This window comes from Cyprinodon variegatus, unplaced genomic scaffold (assembly GCF_000732505.1).
Source record: "Cyprinodon variegatus isolate N-32 unplaced genomic scaffold, C_variegatus-1.0 Scaffold310, whole genome shotgun sequence".
In the NCBI taxonomy this organism is placed as follows: domain Eukaryota; kingdom Metazoa; phylum Chordata; class Actinopteri; order Cyprinodontiformes; family Cyprinodontidae; genus Cyprinodon; species Cyprinodon variegatus.
In genome coordinates this window covers 192050-207158 of record NW_015150763.1, presented here as the reverse complement: position 1 = coordinate 207158, position 15109 = coordinate 192050, and the positions used below count along the sequence as shown (strand labels likewise).

Below are 15109 nucleotides of genomic sequence, written 5' to 3'. Positions count from 1 at the left end.
AACTACTATGAATGGAGATTTTAGTCATGAATGTTAACTCTCTGCTGGTGAGGCTAATATTGATACCTTATTTACCCCTAGCGGTTGTTCTGTGGCATTTCTGCTGAAGGGAAATGTTTCAATTTACCTCCAGTTCTAAAACGAAAATGGTTTGATATAAACTGATACTGTAATGTTCAGACTTATTACACTTTTGTGCTTGGACTGAGAATTGTTCCAAAAGCATCACCAGTGGCATCAGTGTGCAATCTTCGTCGCAACTATTACCTGAATCTTGTGGACATACAACTGAACTGATCTCCCTAATTTAGTTTTGACAGATGACGTAGCTGCTCTATTTGTATTCATGTTTTGTGAGAATGGACATTGCGATGTGTGTTTGTGTAAGAAAGAAAGAAAGAAAGAAAGAAAGAAAGAAAGAAAGAAAGAAAGAAAGAAAGAAAGAAAGAAAGAAAGGAAGGAAGGAAGAACAGCGTTCACCTTAACTTCATACTTAATAAACATTTCTATTGTTTCTTTTAATTTTCTTTATGATTTTGCCATTTTGAAATCTCTATAAATGCTTAAACTCTGTATGATTAAAATGATGAAATGTTCTATAAATAATTTTAAAAAAAAGAGCAACAGAATTAAAAATCCCTCTCTAATGTTAATGAAGACTAACTGGTTGCTAATTTTATGGAACTAATCAGGCAGCTTTGGAGCTGATAAAAAACTGGTTAAAAATATTGATTTTTAATCATTATCATCATTAATAATATAATCTTTATTGAGTTGTAATTATTTTCATTGAATTGATGAATAACATCTCTATATTAATGAAAATATTGACTATAATCTAGTTACCTGCCATGCCATCTGCTCATTATTTTAGATTTAAAAACTTCAAAAAGGAATATTAATGAAATAGTAGAAAACATCAATCAGGCATAACATTATAACCACTAAGAGTTATAATGAGAGAAATCAGAACAGTGGTATCATTCAATATCTATTAATGATGGAATTATGTTAGTAGTTTGGATGAGTTGGGCAGCAAATTAACACTTTTTTTTTACATGTTGGAAAAGCCGAATAAAGGGAAACAACAAGGATTAGATCAAATATGATAAATCATCAATGACCAGCCCTTATGTCAGCCTCTCTTCTCAGATGATGTTCTGTGAGCAGTTCCCTGTCTCCAGTGGTCACTTAAAAGTGGTCCACAACTGGCAAACAGGGATAGAGCCATACAGGGGGGGATTAACATTAGGCAATACTAGGCAGTTGCCTATGGTCCCAAGTTCTTGGGGGGGGCATAAAACTCTGTTTACATGTATGGTTGATACAGCTTTTCCTTTTTGTGTACATTAATTATGTTTTTGAAAAAAATCCTTTCTCTAAAATGCCATCAGAATCCTTATAACATTAAGTGTGTCTCAAGCCCTTCTGTGTCCACCAAATTGGATCAGTCCATTTGCTGCACATGTTTATAAAGGTCCAAACCGACAGCAGCAAACAATTTGAAAACAAAAAGTGCAAGGAGAAGTGTCTCTAACTTAGCGCTTATGTTGCTGTATTTAGCGACTTTTTAGACCCCTTTGGGACTTTTATTTCAAAAAAGCGCCTGATCTAGCAACTTTTTTCTGTTACTGAAGACTTTGGCGACAACATAAAAAGCACAGAACTCTGCTCTCCAGAGCAAGTAGATTCGTAACCCTGCCTCCTGCTCTCCTTTATTTTGTCTACTGTCATGATTCATGCAGCTATTATTTCATCCAAATGAAAAATGGAGAACAGATAAGCAGATCATGTCTTGTCTACAGTGAAAAGGACTGTTATTTACTTTTGCCGTCGCTTTTTTGGAAACACAGGAAGGAGCTAAGTGAGCTTAGTGAAAGGAAAATATTTTCATTCGTTTTGAGACAGCATGAAAAGTAAGCTTAGTGCAAAACATAGACAGGAAAACAACAAGAAAAGGGACAAGAAGAGAGGAACAAAACGTAAAATAAATAATTATTGTCCATTGTATTAAAATTTCTGTATCTGTATAATGTGTTGTCTTCTCAGTTCAGTGGCCCCTGTCTTTGCCTAGGGCCCCTAATTTCCTAAATCCTCCCCTGGATACATAAGTCATCAAAGCTCATAAGTACAGGTGGGAGTGAACATTGATCTCCGTTCCAGTGTACAACCTTTTTGATGTAGAATGTGGCCACCAGCGTGACTACTCCAATCAGCGGCAGCAGAGGGCAGTAGTAGACTCCCACCCAAGATACAGTTTGCACATAAACCAGATCCAGCACATTAAAAGGAATCAGGAATCTCTGTTTGCCTAATAGACGTGCAAGCAAGGATGTTGGATACATCTCCTGCAAAAGCCTGTGAAATAGCAGGAACACAAGCATATTTACCAACTTTATATAAAAAACAGTATCATAATTATAGCTATAGAATGTATTCAGAATAAAAAAAACAGGTATAATCTTTCACTAAGGGTCTCAAAAACAACACTTCAAAAAAAGAAGTAGAGTGGTTATCTCAACAACACCCACTTCCTCGGGTAGTTCACAAAGAAAGTGCTGCAGAAAGTGGCGATGAAGTTGAAGATACACAGTTTGTACATTTCTCTGCCAAGCTGGTTTTCTCTGCACCCAGACTAAAAAGAAACACAGACAACAACAACAACAAAAAAACATGTCAAAAACGGCTAATGTTTAATATAAAAAAATGTATGTGGTTGATACAAACCCTTTAGGAACCTTGAACCATTATCACGCTTTAATCAGGCAAAATGTCTATCCTAACTTTCATGTGCACTGCATCTCCAATTATGTGAAATTTGTATAAGGAATTTGTGTCATGATTTAAAACTTTAGTCAGAGCAGAGTTGGTCCAGAATTAAACAGACAAAGTCCTTTCTCTGACTGACTCGTTTGCTCTGGCAGCTAAGTGCAACACTTAAAAAAAAAGAGGAAATAAGTGCTTTTTTAATTACTGTAAATAGTTTCAAAAAGATGTGCATCAAACAGACAGAAGCAGCAGACTTGATTAAATACACTACCGTTCAAAAGTTTGGGGTCAAATTGAAATGTCCTTAGTTTTTAAGGAAAAGCACTGTACATTTCAATGAAGATAACTTTAAACTAGTCTTAACTTTAAAGAAATACACTACTCCCTTCAGAGGACAGCACAAACAGGCTCTAACCAGAGTAGAAAAAGAAGTGGGAGGCCACGTTGCACAACTGAACAAGAAGATAAGTACATTAGAGTCTCTGGTTTGAGAAACAGACGCCTCACAGGTCCCCAACTGGCATCTTCATTAAATAGTACCTGCAGTAGCCTGTTTGTGCTGTCCTCTGAAGGGAGTAGTACACACCGTTGTAGGAAATCTTAAAATTCTTAGCAATTTCTCGCATGGAATAGCCTTCATTTCTAAGAACAAGAATAGACTGTCGTGTTTCCGATAAAATTTCTCTTTTTCTGGCCATTTTAGCGTTTATTTGACCCCACAAATGTGATGTTCCAGAAACTCAATCTGCTCAAAGGAAGGTCAGTTTTGTAGCTTCTGTAATGAGCTAAACTGTTTTGAAATGTGTGAACATGATTGCACAAGGGTTTTCTAATCATCAATTAGTCTTCTGAGCCAATGAGCAAACACATTGTACCATTAGAACGCTGGAGTGATAGTTGCTGGAAATGGGCCTCTATACACCTATGTAGATATTGCACCAAAAACCAGACATTTGCAGCTAGAATAGTCGTTTATCACATTAGCACATGTACAGTGCTTTTCCTTAAAAAATAAGGACATTTCAATGTGACCCAAAACACTTAAACGGTAGTGTATGTGAAAATAAAGTTTAAATCGCAGACTTTTTTCCCCAACAGTGGGTTTGGGTAGAAATCTGAGATTTTTTTCTAAGATTCAGCCATCAGATCCCTAATTTTATTTCTAAAGACTTTTCTACAGTGGCTTGGTTGTATTTATTGAATCTATACAGGCCGGAGGAAAGAAAAAAATGAACATGCACAGAAAAAGGGAAATACAAGGAATCATTATAACATGTGAGATAATGTGGTAAATTGTAATTTTCTCTTTAAAAAGTTTACATTACAAAAAGGTTAATAGAAACGATTTAAAGGCACACCGCAGACTTTGTGACCTAAAGAGTTGACACATATGAGTTGTTTTAAATGATTCCTCAAGCAAATATACAGCGCTTGACACTAAGAGCGGGGCTGCCTGTCACTATGCAATCCGTCCCAGAAGTATGATCCGTTCTGCGCATGTGTGAATAGATATACATCCGGGTGTCCATAAATAATGTAATTGTGGTACTAAAACTACTTATTTCTATCCTTAACTCAATAAAGAATACTAATAAACATCTGTAAAAATGTTTCATGACATTTGTGAGACAATTTTTAAGCTTTTTACATTTTCTTCGCTAAACTGCTTTTCTGACATCATCATCAGACATTTTTATTTTTTTTATTCCTTTATTTAACCAGGAAAAGTCCCATTGAGATCAACAATCTCTTTTTCAAGGGAGTCCTGGCCAAGACAGCGGCAAAAGATTACATTACAAATTACATTACAGTTTAAAATTACATCTATCTATAATTAGAAATTCATAAAACAGTTACAAACCATAGATCTCATTTCCAAACCTTTGAGCAATCGTTTTAAAATGTCCGATTGGAATCAAATCCTTCAACGTCCAGTCTTTCTGAAGATTGTTCCATGCTGTGGGGGCAGAGTACTGAAAAGCTGTCTTTCCAGCTTCAGTGCGGACACTAAGTACAGACAGAAGCAAAGACTCTTGAGAACGTAGAGAATACAGTCCAACCGCTCTTGGTTGAATGTACTCACAGAGGTATGAGGGGAGCAGACGCAGAATACCCTCATAAATGATCATATACCAGTGAGTGAGTCTACGAGTCTCTCATGCTGGCCAGCCCACATGTATGTTAAGTTCACAGTGGTGTGTGCAAGGCTTACAATTTCTGATAAATCGTAGGGAGGCATGGTAAACTGAGTCAAAAATTTTTAGAACTTGATCTGGGGCATTGATATAGATTGGGTCACTATTGTCCAGAATGGGTAAAAACGTTGCAACTACCAGTCTCTTCTTCGAATTAAAAGAGAAACAAAGCCTATTCCTAAAGAAGAAGCCAATTTTCAGTCTGAGTTTCTTAATCAATTGTTCAACATGAGTATTTAAAATTTAGACTTTTATCAATTAAAATTCCTAAATATTTAAAAGATTGAACCCTTTCTATCTCTGACCCATCCAAGGTGATAAGAGGATAGCTATTTTGCAATTTTGTCTTTGTTTTTGAAAATAACATCATTTTAGTTTTATTTTAATTTAAAGAAAGATCTAGTTTTAAAAGCCTGTGCTGAACCGAATTAAAAGCAATTTGTAAAGTAGAGACACACGCACTAGGGTTTTTTCTAAAACTGTAAAAAACCATGTCATCAGCATAAAAATGGTAGTTAGTGTCTATAAGATCCTGGCCAACATTGTGCACATAGATAGTAAATAGTAGAGGCCCCAAAACGGAGCCTTGGGGCACTTTAGTTAGTGACAATGTACTAGAACTAATTTTATCTGATTTGAGACATTGGGATCGATCAGTCAGATAATTACTGAACCATCCATTAGCTTGTTTAGAGAGTCCAATATTGGTCAATCTCTCTTCAAGTAAATTGTGGTTGACAGTGTCGAACGCTTTTGATAAATCAATGAAGAGTGCAGCACAATGCTGTTTATTGTCAAGAGCTGCCAAGATATCGTTAATCACTTTCAAAGTCGTGATGGTACTATGACCTTTTCTAAAACCTGACTGAAATTTACACAACAGATTATTAGAGTACAAATATTCTTTCAACTGTTCATTGATTAAAGATTCTAAAACCTTTGATAGGATGCAGAGCTTTGATATAGGCCTATATCTATTTAAGATTGCTGGATCGCCACCTTTGAATAGTGGAGTGACAAAAGCAGACTTCCAAATTTTGGGAATTTGCATAGTGCTCAGACTTAATTTAAAAATGTAAGTCAAGGGTTGAGCTATGTAATCTGCTGATATTTTTAAAAAGTAGGAATCAATTAGGTCAGGTCCTTGAGATTTTCAAGCATCTAATGATTTCAATGCATTATAGACTTGACACAACGTAAAAGGCTGAAAACTGAATTTTGACACATCAGAAACTGGTGCAGGTGTTGTTACACGTGTGGTTGACATGTTAGAGCAGGGTTGTCAAAGTGGTTCCAGAAAGGGCTGTGTGGCTGCAGGTTTTCTTTCCAACCAAGCAATGTCACACCAGACTCCAGTCAAAATGAACATGATGACTTCATGAGATGAATGAGTCTGATGTGCTATTGCTTGGCTGGAAAAAAAAACCTGCAGCCACACGGCCCTTTCTGGAACCACTTTGACACCCCTGTGTTAGAGGGTTTGGAGGATATAAAGTGTTGATTAAAACAATTTAACATTTCGAATTTTTTTATTTGTTGAGTTATGAACAATAAAATTTGGCAAAGTCTGTGAGTTATTTTCAACAGTCAAAGTTTTAATTGTTTTCCAAAACTTTTTAGGGTCATTGAGACTTTCAGTTGTGGTTGATAAGTAGAATTCGGACATGCACAGAGCAGTCTGGCAAAATATGATTAAACCATGTTTAAATGCATTTTAGTTGTTTCTTTCTTTACATTACATACTATATAGCATGAGGTTAAAAAGAAACAAAAACATAAAACTCAAGAAGACTAGATTTATGTTTAAATCCAAAGCTGAAAAAGTTAGCCACCGGAAGTAGCGAAGGATCCCATTTCCAGTGCAGATCGGGTACAGACAAGTGATAAAACAGAAAGGATTTAATGGCATTTATTTTCTCAGGAAATACATTATTAACCTTTAAAACATTATATTTTAGTACGTTTACTATTTTGGGGGAGGGAAAACATAATTTAGGTACTTTTAACAATACTACCAGGATGTATATCTGGATGCGCATGCGCAAATGAGCTGATGGCGCATTTGCAGAACGGATACTGCCCTCTTGAAATACCAACTATGTAAGTTGGGAGATGACGGACCGTCAATGACCCTGAAGAACTTATCTCTTTATATCCACAGGCTGTTATATAGTCATGGAGCTCTACTATTTTTGCCTGTTGGACTACTAGTCATGGCTGAGGCAAGGAAAAAGTTTAAACCTTCTGAGCAGGCTAAAAAGAGAAAGCGTGAAAGGCATCATGAGCGAGGAAAAAGCAGTCGATCTTAGAAAGCAGTTTGTTCGTTGGCGCAGACTGAAAGAAGAAGCTGGATGTAAAACCGATTCTCTTTTCTCAACATTATTATTAGAATGGTAATTAACATTTTGCTCCTAGTATACAGTCCTATATCTTTTTTATTATTGTCGATGTTTAGTAGAAGCAAAATACTGGCAGTTACAGGTATAGTGCCCGTAGTGGCCAAAAGTTAAACGGTGTGCCTTTAAAGACAAAGACATGAGCAGGAATAAAGAACAGACAATTAAAACTTTTTTTATTAGACTGACATTGGAAAATAATGTCTACTTTTTCAGATGGATAGGAACCTGGAACTTGGGTGAAATCACCTCATGATAGCAACATTTAAAGATCTTAAATAAAAATAAAGTGCTATAATTCCTCTCACTTACTTTTTCTTGCTGTGTTTGTCGCGTTTTGAAGACGAAAAACAAATAAATTCCAAGGGAAGCCAGCTTCAAGAAGATGCTCCTGAGTAAAACACAGATTAAGTTCTATCAGTAATGCTTATTTGTGTGTAATCTGCAGAAGCTAAACGTCTTCTTCTGCTTCATACCTCACAAGTGTTGCATTTACTTGAACAGTTAAAGAATAGTCCTCAAAAGACGAGACCTTACGGAACATGTGAGGGAGGATTAGGTTCACAAAAGTGATGGTTATGGGTGAAAGATACTGAAGGACCAGGTTAAGAAACCATCCGTCTGAACTCTAAGGAAAACAGTCACAAATGAAACAAATGAATAATTAATCATGTTTGCACTGGAAAAAAAACCAAACTTCAGGCCCACACCTTACCTCAGTGAGTGATAGCATTGTGGAAAAGTAGATGAGGTAAAAAGCTCCACCGAGCAGTGATAAAACAACCAGGTTTAGGATGAACCTAAGCAGGTAGAGACGCACCTTTTGCCCAAGAGTCCTCTGAGCTTTCCTCAAGGAGAAGCTCTGCTCCTCCAGAAAAAGCTGAGAGACAGATTTTACAACACAGCATTTTTAGCAAACTAAATGGACATAATCCAAACAATTTAAATCATTTTTTATATATGTGATAATACATTCTTCAAAATAATACTCATGTCTATCTTTTCTGCTTATTGTACAATATCTTAAGGGACCTATAGATCATTTTACCTAATTTTGCCTGCATTTTTAGCTTCTTTTTTTTTTTTCAAGAAAAAACTAATGTTTTATTATACTGTTTCATTGCCCCAGATACATTTGGTTAGGCCATCTACTGTAACAAACTCATGATCCAATATGGCAGAAAACTAAGCTGCAATCTTCAGGTATAGAGTATCTTTCTCACCTTGAGATCGTTTCTAATGAAGCTGTGCTTGAGCATTGCAGCTGCTGGATCCTGGATGTTAAAGTCCCAGCCACAGAAGATCTTAAAGCTTACATTCACACTAGTACGCTTCTCAAGCATCCAGGTGTGCTTATAGCCAACAGTTGTTCTGTAACAGCAGAGCAGATGTAATGGGTCTAAAAAGTATTCACACCCTGGAAAAAATAAATATCTAAAACGTTTCTATGATGTGGTAAAATGACGCCATTACAGGTAACTTCACAACCTTCAAAGCTGCATATATTCTTTGCAGACAAATGATAAACAAAGAAGCTCCGCCTGACAATGTTTGACCACTCAACCTGGGAAAAATTAGACATTTGAAAACAATTAATTTCCTCTCTTCAACTGATGTGTCCTGGAAACGTACTTGGCTGTTACCTAATCACTTTCTCCTCACTTACAAGGTGAAGGAAGTTTCATACAAAGCAATTCACAGGATCTATCCTGCCCAAGACTATCTAAGTAATCTTTCTAAGACTTTCTGGCAACACCTTTGTAACTATTTTAAAAGATTTTCAACTTCTATGGGAAAAAAAATTCTCTTTGGTTTTCAGTTGCAAAGTAAAATGTATCCCAAAATTTTCCTTATCAATCTCTGAATTATAATTAGCCAAATTTTACTTGCATAATTTAAAATGTCTAAAGAAAAAGGCTGACTTTAATGATTATTTAATTGAACTTAAGAAATATTTTTGTAATATGTGAAATATTTGATCCTCCACTCACCAAAAGGCAAAAAAGCACAACATATCAATCTGTTCCCAACTCAAAATTCTTCATGTTGTAGAATACATGTTTAGTAGAATATATATATATCTGACACTCCTCAGCACATGTTTATCATTTTGTTATTTCTTTCCCCTTAATATATAATTACTTATTGTGGCATACCACCTGGCATATTTGTTATTTGTATATAGTTGTTGTACTTGTGCATTCTTTACTTGGATAAACAAGATTTTGAAAAATAAACCTTCTGTTGAGGACATTATTATGTTGATTTTGATGTATGCTCATTCCATTATTGGCAGCTTTCTTGAAGAACATTGAAGGTCTTGGGTCAAACTAACAAGTCTTTGAAAATGGCTTCCTTGCCTTGTTCTTTAGTTCTATCTAAAGAGATATAACCCAAAGCATGATATTTCCACCTTTAAGCCAAATTGTCACAGCCCCTTTCCCACTGAAAATACCAAAGCGTGTTTTTCAAACATGGGTTGACCTGCTGACAATCCGCATTTGGCTCCCTTCCCACTGGCAAAAATAGCTGGGTCTAACTAGGTCCAACACTATGGTTGGTGTTGATGATGTCACCAGCGTGACAGAAATACAGAAGATGGAGAGCAACATGTTAGGAAGCCAGTGGGAAAGGGGCCTAACTCAAGTGTACTATTGTTTTCTTGCCACACAGAAACTTCTGGCACTGTAGGCTCTCAGATAATACATTTACTTAATTGGTTTAAAATAATCCAACAATGGATATTTTATTTGGAAGGAAGACTTCTGTCTTTATTACTGCCCTTTAGTCAAGCAAGAAGGGACACACTGGAGATTTTTGCCACGTCATATAAAACACAACTATTCAGTGTTCCATTATTCTTGCAGCATCTTTACTGTAGGAAGCCTTATTATCTTCTCAGCTTCTCTCTCTGGTTCCTGTTCTTTTGGGGATTTTTTTTTTGGGATAAATGTCTTACTTGTCTTGCTGTTCTCCTATATTTTGTCAAATTATTATTGATGACTGCCTCCTCTCAGCAGCATTACACTCCAAAACATTAAAATCTAGGTAAATTCATTTTTCTTAAATTGGTTGCATTTTTTCTTGATTGAGCAGGTGGGAGACAATGGAACAAGACGATTTACATTTAAAACAACACAAAGCAACTGTAATCTCTTATTTCAAGTGAAAAATATATAATTATATTACTTTAAGACTCAACATACTCAGTCCATTGGCAGATCATATTATTTACCTGCTCAAACCAATGGTAAACACACCTGGTTTAAGAATTTTTGTACTCATGTTAAGATTGATTTTGCAGTGTTTTTGCATTTTTTTTTTTTTTTTTGCTATCTTCTCCTGTGTAATACTTTTGAACAGTGAGACTATTTAGATGATCTGAATTTTCAGAGTCCCATTTCTGCTAGATTAAACAACTGCATTTTTGATTGACAGATACACTTTTGTGATCCCTTGTAAACAGAGGATGACTAATCTCTTATGGTGTATTGGAGTTGATCACTAACCTGCGGGCCGCTATGATGAGACTAAAGGCAAAGATGCTGAGGATCCCGGCAAGGTACAGCAGGGGAGTGTTCAGGCAGCTTAGATCCAGAGAGCCAGGGGTGTAAAAACCAATGAAAACAGGAGAACGATCAAGAAATCCCTGTTTAAAAGAAGATTTATCCATCTTATGCCAAGTATTGTTTTAGAACAAATCTGTGTTGTTGCATTTTGAACAAACCGTAGCTTTGCTTCATGCATACAGACAACTATTACTGATAAAATGAATATAAACTCCTACCGATCCCAGGAAGAAATCTAACACTGAGTCATTTTTGTTAAACCTCAACGATTCTGTAAAACAGAAGAGATTTTCCTTTACACGTAGCTCAATTGGATTTCAATTAAATGTAATACTTTTTGTTGTTAGATTGAACACACCAGTCCTGTTTCTGCCATAAAATGCTGTGGGCCCCAGAATGAAGCCTCCGATTAGAGCACAGTGTAGCAGATTCAGGCAGATCAGATATCTGAGGAAAACAAAGTAGGACTTGACTCCGACCCCAAACCTCGCTGAGAAACAAGAAAAAGAAATGGAATTATAGTTGAAATTATGAAAGTTGTCTACGGCTTTGAACGCAGAAACATTTCTGTTCTTCTGTGTTACCTTGAATCTTGAGGAGTATGTGTCGCCATGGCAACAGGCTGAACCCCATCTCTCGCACCTGAGCTTGGATCCTCTTCCGGTTGATGCTCTGGCTCCGACTCCATGACTTTATAAAACCATTATTACTGATCTGCATTTTCCTCCTTTCCCTAAACAGCAGCAAATACATATATTATTATTCACACACTCAAAGTGTCATTAATCAAGATCTAAACAGACACAAATTAAGGTTTAAAAAATGTATGGTTTTACTAAAGAGATTAAAGCTGGTTAGATTTAAACAACTGAGCCTAAAGATGAGTTTCAGCAGCTTGTCTCTGGATTCTTGTTCTTTCAGTTATGATCCATAAATAACAACCATAAGTTAGACTAGAACATAGATATCTAAAAAGCATCATAAAACCTGCAGATGCTTTAAAGTACAAAGACAGAAAGTTTTGACTACATTGTGTTTATAATTGTATTATAGTAAAGCTAAGGTGTTTAACCGTACTGGCCATCATAACACATGGAGGTAAAAGGAGGAACTTTGCAAGCATGATAGCATCATTAAAACTCGGCAAATTGGCAGCTACATATGGCGTGACTGTTTTGCATAAGGAGGACATGGTACATTTTCAGAAAATGAATGTCAACATGTAAAAATGCTGAAGCAAGATCACAGGTCATCAGCCAAGACATTAAAGCCAAACCCCAAATCTATGATCCAAGTCAAACTGTCTACAGGGAGCTAAAGGGTCTACGGGTTTTTTTCCCAAACTTTTCATAAGGGCAATTTCCAGATCTCATCCATCACAGTGACGAAAAAACAAAAAAAAACAGATTCAGATAAGTTTTGCATCTCTGATGTACCAGTGATTATATATTTTCCAAAAAATAATAACTTTCTTTTACTTCAAAACACTCTATCAGATATTTCTTATTTTTTGTTGTTTGTTTGTTTCTTTCTGTCTTTCTTTCCATATATACAAACAATTGATATAATTGGTCAAAAAAACCTGTCAATCCTGACCCCTGTTTTTGCGAAATATTTTACATAGAAGATCCACATTTAGGAGAGTTTATTCTTCTTTAGTTTTTTTTTTTTTTTGCTTAGATATAAGACAAATATTAAATATTTTTATATTTTATAAAATTTCCCACCTTGCATCTCTCTTTCCGTGCATAGACATGGCCAGGTTCCTGAGGGGATGTTGAGACATCTTATCTCTTGGTCCTCTTGACTCCTCAGGCTCTGGACCACCATGGCTTTCCTGTGTATCATAGCCGCCATGCAGGGACCGTACAGCCTGGACACTGGGCAGCAGGTCATATATCTCGGTCTGATAGTACTCACATGAGTCTGAGGACAAGGTAGATCCAATGCTGTCTTCTGTTGGGAGAGTAAAATGGAATCAGCACAACATATGTTCCTTGACTTCACTGTTTTTTAAACCGATAAGGACTCCTTTTCCTTTATGTCATGTTGGAAATATAAAGTTATTTAAATAATGAAATATCCTCTGGAACCCCTTCCAAATACTTTACATTAAAACCAAAACCTCTGCATACTTTTCAGTCATGTTCTATGAAGACCAACACGAAGACGACCATGATTGTGAGGTGGAAGGAGAATATGAAAACAGTGCTGTGTCATGAAATAATATATTAAACTTTGCACATCTTGGAGAGTCTTGTTTATTCACTTAAAACATTATTTCACCTAAAAATGGTAAGAATACAATCACAAAAAGAAAGACGCTAAACTGATCAAAGTGCATTGCAGGGCAGAGATTCACAGCACAGGTAAGAAAATACATTGAAAGTAAAGCTACTGTAGTAGCAGTGCACTTTACAAATAAACTGTTAAAACATATCTATGTATCAAAAGTCATTTAAAGTCCCGTTCTTAAAGGTGTGGAGGTAAGGGTGCCGTTCAGATTAGACCAACGTTTGATTTTTAGACCTTCATAAAAATCAGCATGTGTGGTGAAAACAGTACACCAGCAAACATGGTGGTGGTAGTATCATGTTGCACGAATGCTTCTCCATACATAAGGCTGGAGTTGAGAGGGGAGTGGAAAAAGAAAAACAAGGCAGATTTAATTCAAGCAAAAGGAGATCCTACAGATTATTGAACCAAGCATAGGTACAGTATGATGTCTCTGTCCATTTTCTCCACATCCATGGATCATCTGTGTGTTGATTCATTACATCGATTGTTTAAAAATGTATTATACCATGTGGTTGTAATGTTGTAAACCTAAAAAATAATCAAATGCACTGAAATATGTTTAATTATTCCCCAAAACAGAAAACAACCAAAATATGCTGTGGCTTATATTTCAGAGTTTCCCCAGAAATGGCACAGAAATGTTATCTGAATTATCCACCTCTTTAATGTTTACAGACTACTTACAAATAAATAAAACAAAAAAACAGCCCTCAGTTTTCATGTTAAATGAATGCACAAGTGTTCCAAAGTGGACAAAGTTGTGTGTGATGGAAAGTACCAATCCGTGAGAAAACAATCGGCAAACACACATCTGGACGTTGAGCAAGGTGCTGGGAGTCTAATAATATGAGATGCTGTGCTAAGTTGCTGACCGCTCTTTATTCACTAAATAAACAGCAAACTTCTCTGTAAACGAGTTCTAATGCCAGTCTCTCTCTGTCCACAAGCTGAAGTTTGGGAAAAAAAAGAAGAAAAAAAGTCATCTAAAATGTTCCCTTAATGATAAAAACATACTATGGGTAATTAATTAAAAGTCCCCATTTGGAGGTAAGTCGTGTTAACACGGATTAATCAGCTTATGGAGATCAAAAAGCATACCTTTTTATTCATTAAAAAAAAGACAGGTTTACTCTAAATTAGGGCTGTGAGTCAATATTTCTGCTTTCCTGACATGCATTTATAGAAGATACAAGGTTCCTGTAAATAAACAAATTGAACTCTAACTTTGAAATACAGGGAGTTGAAAAATTAGTAATTGGGATTTTCAATACCTGACAAGAGTCTCATGAACTGCACCGTTTTGTGGTCCTCCATTTTCTTCCTGCGCTTCCTCTTTTATTAACTGAGTTGTTCGTCTTCTGTCTTCATATGTAACACATATCGATGCCCTCTCCACTTGAGCTGCAACTTAAAGTTATGAAAAGGGGAAGAGTCACTTCCGAGTGCTGCACCAAAATACCCTGCCTAACACCTGGCATCACACATCAGAGGCCATGCAGTGGCGGACCACTTCTGCTTGACGCTGTTGGACATTTTCTTCTTTGTTTCGGAAGGTGGAGCATACATGACATCTGAAGTTTGACTGATTGCAGGAAGTCACATGACAGGATGCAGACATGGGCAATGGTTACATTTGATAAGAAATGTACAAACACAGCAGGGATGATAAACAAATTGTAACACTAATCAAAAAAATAATTGGTTAAAAATGCATAAACTCTGACATGGATGGGTGGATTTATTTTCTCCTTCTTTTAAAAAAGATAAAACATCAGTTCCATTAAATTTTTTTGTCTTATTTTGCTTTTAAAGTACCTTGACCCTACTTTGCAATTCAAGTTAAATCCATCAAAATGTGAATTCAATTATTTACCTTGACCTA

At 36.1% G+C, this 15109-nt stretch overlaps 1 protein-coding gene across 1 annotated transcript in view; it reads right to left on the bottom strand.

Annotated features, from left to right (window-relative positions):
- The window catches only part of tmc8 (transmembrane channel like 8), a 21149-nt gene extending 6381 nt beyond the window's left edge, over window positions 1-14768 (bottom strand). The window contains exons 1-12 of the mRNA XM_015384306.1: window positions 14499-14768; window positions 12657-12885; window positions 11514-11662; window positions 11288-11419; window positions 11148-11200; window positions 10870-11009; window positions 8584-8731; window positions 8076-8240; window positions 7837-7988; window positions 7673-7751; window positions 2532-2635; window positions 2172-2358 (exon numbers count right to left, since the gene is read on the bottom strand). Coding sequence (XP_015239792.1) covers window positions 2172-2358; window positions 2532-2635; window positions 7673-7751; window positions 7837-7988; window positions 8076-8240; window positions 8584-8731; window positions 10870-11009; window positions 11148-11200; window positions 11288-11419; window positions 11514-11662; window positions 12657-12885; window positions 14499-14541 — 1581 coding nt within the window. The 5' untranslated portion in view covers window positions 14542-14768. The remainder of the gene's footprint in view (window positions 1-2171; window positions 2359-2531; window positions 2636-7672; window positions 7752-7836; window positions 7989-8075; window positions 8241-8583; window positions 8732-10869; window positions 11010-11147; window positions 11201-11287; window positions 11420-11513; window positions 11663-12656; window positions 12886-14498) is intronic.
- Between the last annotated feature and the right edge of the window lie 341 nt (window positions 14769-15109).